The sequence below is a fragment of the Porites lutea genome, chromosome 2 (genome assembly GCF_958299795.1).
Source record: "Porites lutea chromosome 2, jaPorLute2.1, whole genome shotgun sequence".
In the NCBI taxonomy this organism is placed as follows: domain Eukaryota; kingdom Metazoa; phylum Cnidaria; class Anthozoa; order Scleractinia; family Poritidae; genus Porites; species Porites lutea.
The window spans coordinates 7,815,864-7,832,070 of NC_133202.1; the positions used below are offsets into that span (position 1 = coordinate 7,815,864).

General features: G+C 39.6%; 1 protein-coding gene across 1 annotated transcript; it reads left to right on the forward strand.

Annotated features, from left to right (window-relative positions):
* The first annotated feature begins 7,258 nt into the window (after window positions 1-7,258).
* On the forward strand, window positions 7,259-14,017 carry LOC140926563 (uncharacterized). Its single transcript, XM_073376291.1, has 3 exons — window positions 7,259-7,504; window positions 9,801-10,076; window positions 12,676-14,017. The coding sequence occupies exons 1-3, from the start codon at window positions 7,302-7,304 to the stop codon at window positions 13,601-13,603; spliced, it is 1,407 nt and encodes a 468-aa protein (XP_073232392.1). The 5' UTR covers window positions 7,259-7,301; the 3' UTR covers window positions 13,604-14,017.
* Window positions 14,018-16,207: the final 2,190 nt, after the last annotated feature.

The window sequence follows — 16,207 nt, forward strand, 5'->3', positions numbered from 1 at the left end:
GGGGTTACAGAGAGTTACAAGGGGTTACAAGGGGTGACAGGGGGTTACAAGGGGTTACAGGGGGTTACAAGAGGTTACACGGGGTTACAAGGGGTCACAAGGGGGTTACAAGGGGCTACAGGAGGGTTACAAAGGATGATAGAAACTTTTTCCTAACTAGAACGTTCCCAATTAATTTTTCCTTGTCTATTTTGCATAAAAATCAAAGTTGAAGAAATATCAAATTTTTGAGCAAAACGGTGGACTAACCTCTTTAGAAAAATTCTAATTTTGCGTTTTTCATAAACAGTTGTTTTTATAGTCTTTAAAGGCTTCTTTTTTATCTAGAACGTCAGCAAACACTTTTTTGCGATCTATTTTTGATAAACACAAAAGATGAAAAGACTTCAACTTTTTGACCAAAATGATGGACTATCCCCTTTGCAAAAATGCCAGTTTTGCCTTCTTTTTAAATCCATGTTTATATTGTCTAGAAAGGCTTGTTTTCGAACGAGAACGTCACCAAATACTTTTTCTTGGTGTATTTTGCATAAAACGAAACGTTAACAAAATTTCACATTTTTGACCAAAACCATGGATTAACCCCTTTGGAAAAATGCCAATTTTGTGGGTTTTCTAAACCGATGTTTTCGTTATTCACAAAGGCTTGTTTGCTATATGAAACGTCGAAAATCGGTTTTTTTACGATTTATTTTCACGATCTATGACATGGGAATACAGGGGGTTACAAGGGATGGCAGGTGGTTACAAGGGGTTACAGAAGGTTACAAGGGGTTACAAGAGGTTACAGGGAGTTACAAGGGGTGACAGGGGGTTACAAGGGGTTACAGAAGGTTACAAAGGGTTACAAGGGGAGACAAGGGGTTACAGGGGGTGACGGGGGGTTACAAGGGGTTAAAGAAGGTTACAAGGGGTTACAAGTGGTGAAAGGGGGTTACGGGGGGTTACAGGGAGTTACAAGGGGTGACAGGGGGTTACAAGGGGTGGCAGGGGTTTACAAGGGTTGACAGGGGGTTACAAGAGGTTAGAGAAGGATACAAGGGGTTAGGGAAGGTTACAAGGGGTTACAAGAGATGACAGGGGGTTACAAGGGGTAACACGGGGTTAGAAAAGGTTAGAAAGGATGACATAAAGTTACAGGGGGTTACAAGGGGTTAAAGGGGGCTACAAGGGATTACAAGGGTTTATAAGAGGTTAAAAGAGGTTACAGGGAGTTACAAGGGGTGGCAGCAGATTACCAGGGGTTACAGAAGGTTACAAAAAGTTAAAGAGCGTGACAGGGGGCTACAGGGGGTGACAGGGGGTTACAAGGGGTTACAGAAGGTTACAAGGGGTTACAAGGGGTGACAGAGGTTTACAAGGGGTTACAGGGGGTTACATGGGGTTACAGGGAGTTACAAGGGGTGGCAGGGGGATAGAAGTGGTTACAGGGGGATATTGGTGGTTAAAAGAGGTAACAGGGGTTCACAAGGGGTGACAGGGGGTTAGAGGGGGTTACAGACGGTTACAAGGGGTTAGAAGGGGTTAGAGGGGTTTATCCTGGATTACAACGGGTGACAGAGGGTTACAAGGGGTTACAGAAGGTTACAAAAGGTTACAAGGGATGACAGAGGATTACCCTGGGTTTCAAGGGGTTACAGGGGGTTACAAGGGGTTACAGAAGGTTACAAGGGGTTACTAGGGGTTACAGAAGGTAACAAGGGGTTACAAGGGGTGACAGTGGGTTAAAAGGGGTTATAGGGCGTTACAAGGGGCTACAAGGGATGAGAGAAGGTTACCGGGGGTTACAAGGGGTGACAGGGGGTTACAACGGGTTAAAGAAGGTTACAAGGGGTTACAAGGGGTTACATGGGGTTACAGGGAGTTACAAGGGGTGACAGGTTGTTACAAGGGGTGGCAGGGGGTAAGAAGTGGTTACAGAGGGATACCGGGGGTTACAAGGGGTTACAGGGGTTTACAAGGGGTGACAGTGGGTAACAAGGGGTGACAAAGGGGGTTACGAGGGGTTACAGGGGGTTACATGGGATTACAACGGTTACATGGGGTTACACTGGGTTCCAAGAGGTGACAGGGGCTTACAAGGGGTTACCGGGGGTTACAAGGGGTTACAAGGGCTAACAGGGGGTTACAAGGGGTTACAGAGAGTTACAAGGGGTTACAAGGGGTGACAGGGGGTTACAAGGGGTTACAGGGGGTTACAAGAGGTTACACGGGGTTACAAGGGGTCACAAGGGGGTTACAAGGGGCTACAGGAGGGTTACAAAGGATGATAGAAACTTTTTCCTAACTAGAACGTTCCCAATTAATTTTTCCTTGTCTATTTTGCATAAAAATCAAAGTTGAAGAAATATCAAATTTTTGAGCAAAACGGTGGACTAACCTCTTTAGAAAAATTCTAATTTTGCGTTTTTCATAAACAGTTGTTTTTATAGTCTTTAAAGGCTTCTTTTTTATCTAGAACGTCAGCAAACACTTTTTTGCGATCTATTTTTGATAAACACAAAAGATGAAAAGACTTCAACTTTTTGACCAAAATGATGGACTATCCCCTTTGCAAAAATGCCAGTTTTGCCTTCTTTTTAAATCCATGTTTATATTGTCTAGAAAGGCTTGTTTTCGAACGAGAACGTCACCAAATACTTTTTCTTGGTGTATTTTGCATAAAACGAAACGTTAACAAAATTTCACATTTTTGACCAAAACCATGGATTAACCCCTTTGGAAAAATGCCAATTTTGTGGGTTTTCTAAACCGATGTTTTCGTTATTCACAAAGGCTTGTTTGCTATATGAAACGTCGAAAATCGGTTTTTTTACGATTTATCTTCACGATCTATGACATGGGAATACAGGGGGTTACAAGGGATGGCAGGTGGTTACAAGGGGTTACAGAAGGTTACAAGGGGTAACAAGGGGTGACAGGGGGTTACAGGGGGTAACAAGGGATGACAGGTGGTTACAAGGGGTTACAGAAGGTTGCAAGGGGTAACAAGGGGTTACAAGGGGTGACAGGGGGTTACAAGGGGTTACAGGGGGTTACAAGGGGTGACAGGGGGATACAGGTGGTTACAAGGGGTGACAGGGGGTTACAAGGGATTACAGGGGGATACAGGGGATTACAAGGGGTGACAGCGGGGTACAAGGGGTTACAGGGGGTTACAAGGGGTGACGGGGAGTTGCAAAGGGTTACAGTGGGTTACAAGAGGTTACAGGGGGTTACAAATTGTGACAGGGGTTTACAAGGGGGGGCAGGGGGCTACAAGGGGTGACAGGGGATTACAAGGGGTGACAGCGGGGTACAAGGGGTTACAGGGGGTTACAAGGGGTTACAAGGGGAGACGGGGAGTTGCAAAGGGTTACATTGGGTTATAAGGGGTTACAGGGGGTTACAAAGCGTGAGAGGGGGTTACAAGGGGTGACAGGGGGCTACAAGTGGTGACAGGGGGTTACAAGGGGTGACAGGGGTATACAGGGGGTTACAAGGGGTTACAGGGGGTTACAACAACAACAACAACATAAGCTTTTTTTGCATGACTAGAATTATGTAGTTACAGTATTGCAAAAGCTTTTACATAAAAACAAACAAACAAATCATAACAATGATAATGCAATGCAATGATTACTAAAGTCAATCAAGTGTTATCAGCATGATTTGATAACAAATTATTACGTAAATCATTACATAATGAGACAAATTTCAACAAATGTGAATTTACGGAAAAATTCTGTGAATTCATCAATTTAATTATTAATTCTGTGTAAGATAGCTGATTAAAGTCGACTAAATTTTGTTGGATTTGATTGTAGAATTTCTCCCTTGGGATTGAGTATTTTGGACAATGGAAGAGAAAATGAAATTCGTCTTCAATTATACTAGAGTTACAAATAGGGCAGAATCTATCGTTGCGGGAAGTTTGATTATATCTTGCACTTTCAATCATGAGTTTGTGGTTACTTATACGAATTTTCACTAAATCTTTCCTTTTAGCAGAATTTCTAATTAAGTCTAGCTAACTTATAATAATCATGACTTATAATCATGTTTAAATAAGCTGTAAAATTGTAGTTTCTTAGGGCCTGTTTACATGGAGGTGGGGTACCCCAGATAGGTGAGGTAACCCACTTAGGTGGGGTAGCCCGCCTGTCCATATAATCTCTCATTTTAATGTGATCACGTTTACATGTTAGGTGAGGTAACCCGCCACTTGTTAGCTCACCTACCTGGGGTCCCCCACCTTCATGTAAACAGGCCCTTAGAATGATGGATTGTATGTTGCCAATATGTAATATATTTTTGTTTTATTATATCTATATAGTATTTGATCTTAGCTTCACTTAAATTATTAGGATCAAAATCAGGGAGGTCATAATATTCAGATATTTTCATAAGATTATGGTAAAAGCTATTTTTACCATTACAGTGAAGTTCTAGCGAAGTACGGCAGGCTTGTTTAACAATAGTATCCTCGTTTTTACGCAGAAGATACAATATGTAATAAAGGATGTTTTTATAAACATTAATAATTAATGGGAACCGTCCTAATTCACTTCTACTTGTAACATTTGAAGCTTTATTGCTTATTTCTAGGTAACGCTTGCAAAATTTCAAGTAGGTTTTTTCAATTGGGGTATTGTCCCAAGCTTTAAAATCATGTTTTACATATACACCCCAAATTCGCTATTATATGATAATATTGGGGAAATCAAGATATAAGTACCAGGTCATCTGCGTATAGAGGGCAGTTTAGAAGGAACCATTTGGTAGTAATATGGGATCTATGTCTTGTTTGTTAAGAAGTAATGAAAGTTCATTTAGATAGGCTTCGTTGTCTTACACCATTTCTGTAATCAAAGAAATTAAGCGCTCCTTTGATGATTAAATGCCCAACTATTGTTTTTTTGAATATTAAACGTTTAAGGCCCGGTTCAAACGTCGAACTTTACATGTGCCGAACCTAATTGTTAGGTTCGGCACATGTAAAGTTCGACGTATGAACCAATTTGGAACGGCACTTTTGTATTTGGGTCGACTCTGCCGTTCTATTCGACCAAGCTTGTCGAATAGAGAGGCAAAAGATCGACTTCGATTCATATGTCGTACTTCATATGTGCCGAACCTAATGCATAAATTATGTTAACGTATTTTTCAGGATAACCGCGCTTCTGATTGGCTATTTAGTGGGTTTTGGCGCCTGTGCTGACAGAACTCGCAGAAGCGTAACGACGGTTACGGTCTGTACAAGCAATCACGTTGTAGATTTTTAGACTGAAACTGGACAGCTCAAAACGGTCTTCTAAAAAGTTGCTTTTCTTCATATCCATCGAGAAATCGTAATGGAATTTAAAATTTATTGCGTTACTTTATTTTGTCCACATATCACGATCACGATCTCCTTGCCATAGCAGAGCACAAATCACACTAAAATCAAAACAAGCTAAGAATTTCCAGGCTTGGTGAAGTTTACTTTTTTCAGTTTATTTCCCTATTTTAAGCAGTAAGGATGATATTTCTTTTCACCACGTATTCGACTCTGTTATTAGGCCGGGCTGGCCGGGTTATTAGGATACAAGAGCGGCTGGGTCTGTTTTGTAAGGAATGCGACTGAAAATTGTGGCTGAAAATCACTTAGACTATCATTTTGATATTTTTAAACTGGGGTTTGTTGCAATTACTTTGAGTACTATGAGATAAAATAATGGATAACTTAAGGACGGTGACTTATAAGACTTATAAAGCAATCTACCTTTTTTTTCACACATTTATATCCCGGGGTTTGTCTAGACTGCAAGCGTTTCCTTCCTTTCTTCCTCCATCCCCTCCCCGCTCTTGTACTCGGAACCGCACCGAAACGCTTGCTACGCAGGCTAAAATAGCCGCGGGAATCCGCCGTACGAAAAAAGATGGCGGCTGTACATTTTACCACAATTCCTTTCCAACCTAACACGGCCAGTTACACATAAGGTCATACTTTGGGGGGCGAAATTCGTCTCTGTAATAGCAACATTGCCTATCCTAGGTTTGAAGTTTATAAAACTTTTCAGTGCGTTTTTATGAGCAATTTTATGGTTTTCATGCGCTAAGAACTGTGGGTAAATGTACCAGTCGCCATCTTTCTAGGTACGGATTGTGCAACAGTCAGAAAACGAGATTTTGAATGAATAATAAGATGAATTACTGACATGCCGGCAAAGTACCATTTCTCGTGATTCTCCCTTATAAATTGAAGAGGCCAAATTTTTTTAATAAAAAACCCAGCCTGCTAGCAAGCTCTCCTGATTTATCCATCGCTAGAGAGTGCACTCGCTTCTCCTTTCGCGGGCTGCTCTTCGGCGTGACTTCTCGCCGCGATTTCCCCAATTGGAGAGCTTGCTCGCGCGGGCTATAATAAAAAGAAGGGTCATAACGGGGTATATTTTTCCTGAATGATTCCACATTTCATAAGTAGGTTGATTAGGATCGTTCGGGTGAAGGTAGTCCTGAATAGGACTGTTGTTGTGGAGTGACTCTGTGCGGTAGTCATCTTTAGGTCCTTCAGAGTCACTTAAAGTGAGTTGTATCACGTCAGTTACATCACGCCAGTTCATGTTATTAAAATGAAATTAAAATAAATTGAAATGACTCCTGGGTTCAACCCCCGGGGGTACTCCCTTATATAAGCTATATAGGTATGTGTCGCCCTAAAAGGCAGGGTTTTGGGGCCTATTTGGTCAGAAAACGGGTATACACTTTGCCCATTTTGATCTGGAATCGGGTATGGTTTTCTAGGGAACTACTATACGGGAGCGTATGAACGTAGTTATTGTTTAAGTTCGAAATGAGTAAGAACGAAATATGCGAATTCTAAATGAATTTGAAGAATTTTTTTCTTTAATCTAAGTAATGATGACATAATTTCCGCCTAAAGACCAGGTTTGAAAATGGGCATGGCCTCCTCAGTGGCCGCAGCTGTTCAAACGTCGGATAGCGCTAATCCACCGGATAAATCACTATCCAGGGGCTAAGTATTGGGGAAACCAATTGCACTATCCACTGGATAAAGATTTATGTGGAGGACAGCGCTATCCAGCCTTTGAACAACCAAGGCCCGAAAACGGGTGTGGAAATAGCCTGTTCGCCTGTTCCAGGATCAGCACTCGCGCTCGGGTTCAAATCTTTCACTACGCCTCTCCAGGTTCCCCGCCATTTGAGCTTAGCAGCCTCTCCTTCTCAACAGATATGGCCGCGGGTGCAAAATACCGGTTCTGGTTCTCGGTCTAATACTTTTTATGAGCGTAAGAGTAACTTGATTGTTAGTTTAAGAGATGCCACGGCTGCGAGTGTGTGTGATTGGAGCCGGAGCTGCAGGACTCTCGGCTGCTAGACATCTTACAAGTGAGCTGGATGCGTTTGATGTGCAAGTGTTCGAACAGTCTTCTTGTGTCGGCGGAACATGGGTGTTCACTGAAGATACAGGGGTCGACGAACGTGGGATTCCGGTTCACTCCAGCGTTTACAGAAACCTCAGGTAAAGCGGGTTATTTGTATTGGTGGACATTCGGTATTTTTTAAATCAGTTTTCAGGAACCTTTCCTTTCCGACACTCTTGATGAATTAATCCCCCCATAACTATTAAAAGGAATCACAGTCTTTGATTTCTGGATTGCACACTGTGGATTCCGGATTTTAGCTATTGGATACCAGTCTTTGTCAGTGGAATTTTGATTCTAATATTGTAATCGTAAGTGGCATTCTGGATTCCTTGAGCTGTATTTTGGATTTCAAAGCTCAAGATTCCGGTTTCCACACGCAAAATTTTCCTGGAATCCATATTCCACAAGCAAAACTTTCCCAGGTTCCGGAATCCCTTGCATGGGGCAAATGAATGGTCTTTCTTGTTTCAGTCATCAAAATTGCACTATTCCTCACCTCCCAGCCAGGGCCAGCATTTGAACCTTTGGAAAATTTTGTGTTTAAATCCTTCGGCTTCCTTAACTGAAATTTCAGCTGTCTCTTCGAGTCTCAAGCTCTCGAAAGAGACGTCTGAAATGCTGTCAAGTTGCATCAAGCACTACCCCATTGGCTTTAATTTGTGCAAAACGTACAATATAATTTTCAGCCGGTAAGGCCATCCTCTTTTTTTCTCCGTTTAGTGTCGTCCGACTGACCCAAATTTTTAGCATTTTCAAAAAAAAAAAAAGTAACATTATAGTTAAACCATTTTTCACTTGAAATAATTCTTTTAATCTGAAAAATGAGCACAGTATAACAGCATAGAGAACAACAGGAACAAAAACATGATTATTTTTTACAGGATATTGTGCATTTTGTTAATCCAAAGATGGGAATGTTAACTTTTAATGTCATCCTAGGGTACCAGGGCCTACTATTCGGAGACTACTTGTGATTTTTTTTTAGGTTTTTTTTTCAATCTGACCAACCAACCCAATATCAGAAAACGCATTCGAAACTAAACCAAAAAAAAAGGGGGATGGCCTAAAAAATAAAAAAGCAAGGTCTACAGGGTACAAAATTGAGCTAGATTCCAGAATACCTGGTCACTAATAGCTTATTTGCATCTTGTCAAATAACAAAAACAAAAGCTACTCACAGTGTTTTGGTTTCCAAAAATTGTTTTACTTGTATCTCATGTTAAGTAATGCTTGAACTGTCAAATGCATGCAAAGATCTTTGCTGATATAGATCCAAAATTTAACAGTTTAAAAACTTATTGAGGCTCATTGTACAGTTAATGAAGTACAAACTTGGACACTACCCAATGTGCTTTGATTCAAGAAAAGCTATTTGGTCCTTTAACGATCAAAGGATGCAAGCAAAGAAAGAAAAACCTATAGAATGATTACATTTGACAGTAGAATTGACAGGAAGCTTAAGACACGGTCATTATGTGTAAAATATCTCACCAAAAATCTCATTGATCATCTTAAAAGCCTACTCACTTAATTCCACAGTGATCATCATTCATAATAACAAGTCATAGTTTCCTAATCAAATCTTGAACTATGTTCATTTTCCTTTTTATGATAAAGATGATAAAGATTTAATTGTTCAAATTTTGAACTCTGTGCAAGCTAGCCTGCGTGCAGACGATAACTAAACTCTGATTAGTACCGTCTGCGAAGCAGCGCAGAGATCCTTGTTCTGAACCCCCAACGGACTCAACGAATTACCGGAAGTGTGTTTCGAATTTCCCTTCAACCTGATTGGCGATCACGACAAACAAAACAAAGGCCTTTTTTAACTGGCCAATCGTGGCGCGTACTCAAATCTGGGTACACAGCTGGAAGTCCAGAACAAGGATTTCAGCGCTGTTTTGCAGACGGAGTTAACCAGAGTTTAATTTCGTCTGCGCGCAGGCTATGTGCAAGCATGATTATCAATTGTGAAAATTCGTGTGGCCTGAACCTTTAAATGTAAAATGTGTCACAAATGTTATCTACAGTCAACTGCATCAACTTTTAGGGCTTATACTACAACATGAGATATTTCTGCATTTGATTGGCTTAGAGCAGTGGTATTTCAGCTTAGTTTGAAATACCTACATGTGAAAATTACAACCTTTTGCTGGTAGTAGTATAAACAAATAATAGCATGATTTGTACGTGATATTTAGCATAAATACCACTCGTGATATTTCAAAATTGTCTCAAATTTCACTCGCCTAACAGCTCCTGAAGTTACGTATAACAATTTTGATATATCACTCGTGGTGTTATTTATGCCAAATATTACTACTAATCATGCTATTACCTATACTAATATAATGAAATTTACATTTTTCAGTTTTGATGATAATTTTTCAGAACCAATCTGCCCAAAGAAATTATGGCATTTCCTGATTTTCCATTTCCTTCAGAGTGGAGCTCATTCATAAGTCATCAACAAGTTCTCAAATACTTGAAAGAGTATACCAGTCATTTTGACTTGTACAAATACATCCAGTTCAACTCCATTATCAGCAGTGTTCGTCCACTGATAAGAAAAGACAGTCAAAAGCCACTGTGGGAAGTTGTTGTTACAGATGCTCATACTAAGGAGTCTCAAGTTTTACTCTTTGATGCTGTTATTGTTTGCAGTGGGTAGGTATCTTTATTATTTTATTTTGTTGTTCCAAACAATATCATTATCTTCACAATTTTTACTGGTAATTTAAGAGCGACTGTGTGTAAATATCGAGAATTTGAGTTCCATTTATACGTTAAAATTCAAAATGATAAAAGACTTTAACAAATATTCATTTATACACTAATCATTTTAGAACACTATCTATTCATCTTCATCGAAAAATGCATATTTGGGTACATTAAATATATAATTTCATGGAATTTGTGTTACCCCCAGTTGCTTGATGGTTTCAACATTTTTATGCCGAAAACATCAAAAATGAACAGTGTGTTTACCTCTCTCAATGGGTTTCTTTTCAGCTGCCCAAGATGGATTTTCTATATTTTGTACTGCAAAAGTAGGGTTTTTCCGAGATGTAATATTTAATAATTCTTCCAAAATTTGATGTACCAAGCCGTGATTTTTTTCCTTCAAAGTTTCGCAATTTTTCATTGTTTATGAAAGTGCTGAAGATAGGAATCTTTGGGCGTTTTTTAGCCGAGTAAAAAATGCATTGTCTTGCAATATTTTTAGTATTAAACCAAATAGTATTGTAACTGGGATGCCTTACTTACCTGCAAAAGATGAACTGGTTTCCTTGAAGCACTCTTCTTCCCAAGGGCTTTGAAAATGGTATAATTCAAAGGTTTTGGTGATTTCTAATAAACAGTGACTACACCCCAGTTTTCTCAAAAAAAATATTCTTTGGAAACTTTTATTTTGATTTTCGAAAGTGTTTCACTGAAGGGTTTTTTCTGACTGAATAAGAAGAATTTCAAAATTTCAGTTTTGATGGTAAATTCTTGATATTTGTACAGACAGCTGCTCGAGACTATAAGGATTTTAGCAGTATTCTCCAGAAAATGTGGAAGTGGTAATAGATTAGATTGAAAGGAGAGCAGGGAAGCCTTTCATGTGACATAGTAGCATTTCAGGGTAGATATGGTTGGGGGTTGGCACACTGTCAGTATCCCCAGAAAACTTTTTGTTTAAGGGACTCAGTGAAAAATAATTGCATTTCTATATGCAGTTTGAGTGACCTAATAACCCCCGAAGCTTCTGGAGAGCCCTGGTTTTAGGGATAATTATATGAATTAAAAAATTGATTTAGGGAAATTATGTTAGATTCTCTTACAAACACGTCAGACTGAATTTCTCACAAGGCTGCCTTAGTACTCATCAAGGTGGCTTTCAAAATCGTGACAAGGTCTATTATCTGATTGGCTTCCTTTGTTTCCAGCTCATCAATTTATTATTGTCATACGTTGTCTCAAAGCAACAGAAAATGTAATTCAAACCAAAAATAAAAATTTAACGACAAGAGTAAGTCAATTCAAAGAATAGTGAAAGTGGGTAGGATGTTGCTCAACCAGCCTTTCTATTCCTTTCCATGATTCCTCATGCTTCACTGATTTTGAACATGTAGAGAAAGTTGTGTCTGTTAGCCCGGCCTGGGGCTTGTGGGTTTTGCTATCAGATTTGTGAATTCTGTTCTTAATTGCCTGATGAGCAGGTGAAGTTTTGGGGGTTTAATCAAAAAACCTAAAAATGGCCTTTTACCAACTTTTTCACCTGATTTTACATGAAATAGACAGATTTGGTTGTTTTATGCTGAAAAGTGGTTTTTTTTTAAAAAAGCTTGGTACTTTGCTTTAACCCATTTGCTCCTGGAGATTTTGCCGAAAAACGCGTTTTGAAGCTAGTCGAGTGGTTTTCTGGTCACTGTCGTGCTATAAAGAGCTAAAACTTGCCACAAACTGGTTTACAGGTTGTACACTTCGCGGCCTTCTGATCCAGATGCAAAATATTAGCTTGCGAAGTTCGGGCATGCACAGAAAGCAAAATTTCCAGATAGTTTTTGGGTTTAAAAGTGACACAGCAGTCTTGACTTTTACTTTTCGCTTTCTCTCCTCCCTTCTTTTGTCGCTTTTCTTGCCTCATTTTTTTTTTCTCTTGCTGGGCATTTAGTAGGCTTCATTTTGGTGGGAAAAGTTTTTAGGAAAGCTTTTAGGATCTTAGGATTAGGTGAAAGGAAAGGTAGTGGGTAATGGAACAAGATTTTCGTGGAGATTTTCAGGTCAATGTCACGTGGTTTTTTGCTTCTTTCTCCGGTGTCCTTAACTGAATTGTGCTTATTCTGGTATGGTTTGAAAGATCTCTTCACTCTGCACAAGTTAGTGAAGAAAGTTGTCCTTGACCATTAAAACTGATGATGTCACAAAGGGTAGAAAGGACCTGGATCCGCATGGGCGGTTACGGGCAGTTCAGGGGCGAATGGGTTAAATAATTAGCAAAAAAACCGTAATCAATCCTGCAGGCCTTGCATTTACTATAATTTTTTTTTGGCTAGTTAAAATGACTTTTGGACTTATACATGAGATTGCCCACTGAATTTTATTCCTAGTTGTTTGTCTTTTCTGAGTTTGCAAAAGATGTTAAAGATTATTATTTATTTATTAACCTCTAGAGTGTGTAAGTCATAATAAAACTCTTTTGGCCCTTTTTGTCAAAAAACAAAAATCAACAACAACATCAAAAAGCACTTGTTTTTAAATTTGAACATTCTTTCTCCAGACATTTTGCTGTTCCTCGTTTGCCAGTAATTCCTGGCCAGGAGTCTTTCCCTGGACTTGTTATGCATAGTCATGATTATCGGCATCCTGAAGTCTTTCAAGGAAAACATCTGGTTATTTTTGGAGGCGGGCCTTCTGGTAGAGATATTTGCCTTGATGTAGCAAACTGTGCAGAAAAAGTTTACATCAGCCATAAAAGCAGATTTTGCTCTACACTCCCAGAAAATGTGGAACAACACAGGCCGTTAATTTCTATCCACACGGATGGAACAGTCCTGTTCGAGGATGGACAAGAGAGGAAAGTTGACTCAATCTTATTGTGTACTGGTTACGTAATTTCTTTTCCGTTCCTGCATGATGACTGCAGTATCTTGGTCAGGAACAACAGAGTAACACATTTATACAAACACATTTTCAATACAAAATACCCAACACTGTCATTCATTGGGCTATGTTCTAAGAACTTCTGCACATTTCCACGTTTTAGCATGCAGGCCCAGTACATTGCATCAGTTTTGAGTGGACGAAAGAGTTTGCCGTCTGAAGGTCAGATGAATGCTGATGAAGAACAAGATTTCCAGGAGAGGCTGTCTCTTGGGATGCCTGAACATCATGCTCATATAATAGGCACAAGGGGAGATTATGACGGAATGATCGCACAGCTGGCTGGAGTTGACAGGCTGAGTCCAGCATACCATTCTCTTTTTGATTATGTAACTGAGGAAAGATTCCCATACCACCTGATGCATTACAAGAAAGACAATTTCAGGGTTAATTCTGATGGAACGTGGAGTTTAGTCAAGAACCTTGCAGATTATGATAATTGTAACAGAGGAGAAATGAGAAATGCAGAGAGCCATATGGATAGTTTACAAAATGGCTTAGAACCATTGCATAAAAGACTTGACCACCAAAAGACTAAGCATTAAAGGAATAAATTAGGAAAGAATAAAAAGCCACATCAAGGCAGAGACCGTTTGGTGGAGGAAAGAAAAAAGGCAACCTATATACAATGTGGTCGCTATAAAGATCAAAATGTGTTTATATTAACCTTTTAAGCCCCAATATCCACATACAAATTCTCCAAACTGATCTCCATACATTTCCCTTAAGAAATGCTTGAGAGAATTTGATAAAAGATCATGGCATTTTCCCCTTGGTGATCAATTTATTAATTCTCACAACTTTATCTCTTGATGATAATATAGATATTATTAGGAGAAAATTGTTGTTGGTCACTATTGGCACTTAACTGCTTAAGCTTTTTTGAAACAAACCTAAGTTGGGCAAGACAAATGTCTTGATCTGGCAGCTAGTGTCTACCGTCATTTTATCTTTTTTGATAAGTCATTATTAATTAATATTCTAAACTTGTCAAATGAATACCTGTAACCTGCTAAATAAACAGGGGCCAACCTTGGTGGTTCTGGGGCTTGACTTTCTAAAGTTTATTTCTTTCCTGATTGGTAATGCCTGGTTGGTTATGACCTCGAGACTTCGCTGCTAGCTTGGTTGCTGCACAACGACATGCATGGAACCCCGCTTCGCTCAATTGTAAGAATTTATGACTGAGAGGTTGACTTGTAGCAAGTCTATTCTGGAGCATTCTCCCCCAAAAATCTTTAAATCTAGGGTCTTGGAAATGCCATTCCCAGTGTTTTTCTGCTGGACATTTTCTGCAAATGCAGTACTAGTTGTTAATTTTAGTTTTACCTTATCCTAGAGTATCTATCCGGTCAGTTTATTAAGCGCTCATCTATATCAACGCGCAGAACTAGAAACTCAAAGTTGTTAAATGTTCTTTTATTTAGATCTGCAAGTGTCCAAAGAACTTTTTATTATAGAATAGTATCTCTCTGGAATGCTCTAGCTGCAAAATATCATGTTAAGTCAATAGCTAGCAGAATTTAATACTATGATGAGAAAAAGACTTCTAATGGACACTATTAAAGGGCCTGTTTACATGGAGGTGGGGGACCCTGGGTAGGTGAGGTAACCCGCTTTTGTGGGGTAACCCGCCTGTCCATACAAGCTCTCATATTAATTTGATGATAGGTGGAGTGACCATTTGAGAGATTATAATGGACAGGCGGGTTATATACCCCGCTAAACAGGTTACCTGACCTACCTGGGGTCCCCAACCACCATGTAAACGGGCCCTAACTGAATTTATTAGATCACAGAATACAGCTAGCATAAGAATCCAATAATAAAATTAATAGTTTTATCATTAGGTACTTACTGCTAATTAATCTAACTTCCTGTATTTTAATTTTTTTCTTGTGTTTTATTTTATTTCACATCATTCTATTTTCAATTTGTTTAATATTTCACTGAAAAGCCCCGTGGGTACATGAAATAAATGTATTTATGTGTGTATGTAAGGTAACAGTGTTCACAGGAAAAAAAGGGGAGCGACTCCATGAGAATTATAGAATAATAAAAGGGTAAAGGAAATAACACAATGACACTAAAATAGTGCAAAAATGTATCAGTCATTCTGATTTAATGATAGAAAATGCTCTTTCAAGAAATTAAAATATATTTTATTTTGTACTTTAGTTTTACTTGTACACATGAGCGTATGTGCGTATATGGACGCTATGCTGTGGTTGCTTTGCATTTGTCAGAACTGACCGGCCAGACGACATTCCCGTCATAATGAGAATTTGGTATCAACACTATCCAGCCAGATCAGTCAATGATAGCTGGTATACGTGAATGAGATGGTTTTTTAGCAAAAATTCCTTTAAAAATACGGATTTTATTTGCTAACTGACTGGTCCGGCTGGCCAGTTCTGACAAATGGAAAGTGCCTTCAGATGTTATTTCGTGGGGAAACCCGACCAGTGACGTCACAAAATGTGGGCTGTTTTCTCAGGCTGTATATATATCCCATAGAAGCCATCATCTTATTTTCCATTAATGTCTCTGCTCCTTTATGATGCATGCTGAACGCGAAGTGACTGAATTATAAAACAAATAATGACAAGTTGGCGATAATGGGGGAGCACTGCCTTGCGCTAGGTTAGCCTATGCGACTTCCGGCGATGGCATGGGCAAAGAACCTCACTTATCTCCCCAGCACTACGAGCTGAATGCAATACAGCACGTGCTGGATCGGACAAGAGTATCGGTTTGCAGGCGATATTAAACGGCAATGCGGCCCAACAAGCTTGGGGGAAGTCGCTGCGCAGACTTAACCGCACTGCGAGGAGTGTCCCTAGTTTATTTGAAGGCATAGCACAAAACAAAGCCCAAACCTCGTCTCCAAAGGGAGGGAGGGAGGGAAAAATTTTACAAGAATAGTACTATACTGAGCGCTTAAACCTTGCTGAACACTGGAACCCAAGTGAACTCTGAACAGTTGTTCTAGGCTTTTATAGCTAGACGCATGTCTGCTGGCATAGCCAGCAGCAAAGGCTGTACTACAAGACAGCTCAGCGTTGCATGTGCAAACTCTTAGTCATGAATAGTGCTTTGAAAATAATGGCCAATGCTGTGGCTCGTACTAGCCTGCTTAAGACAACAAG

Excerpts from the sequence above, each read along its gene's own strand:
- LOC140926563 (XM_073376291.1), top strand. The coding sequence starts at position 7,302 with ATGCCACGGCTGCGAGTGTGTGTGATTGGAGCCGGAGCTGCAGGACTC. Across the intron at positions 7,505-9,800 it reads AGCGTTTACAGAAACCTCAG|AACCAATCTGCCCAAAGAAA; the intron begins GTAAAGCGGGTT and ends ATAATTTTTCAG. Across the intron at positions 10,077-12,675 it reads GCTGTTATTGTTTGCAGTGG|ACATTTTGCTGTTCCTCGTT; the intron begins GTAGGTATCTTT and ends TTCTTTCTCCAG.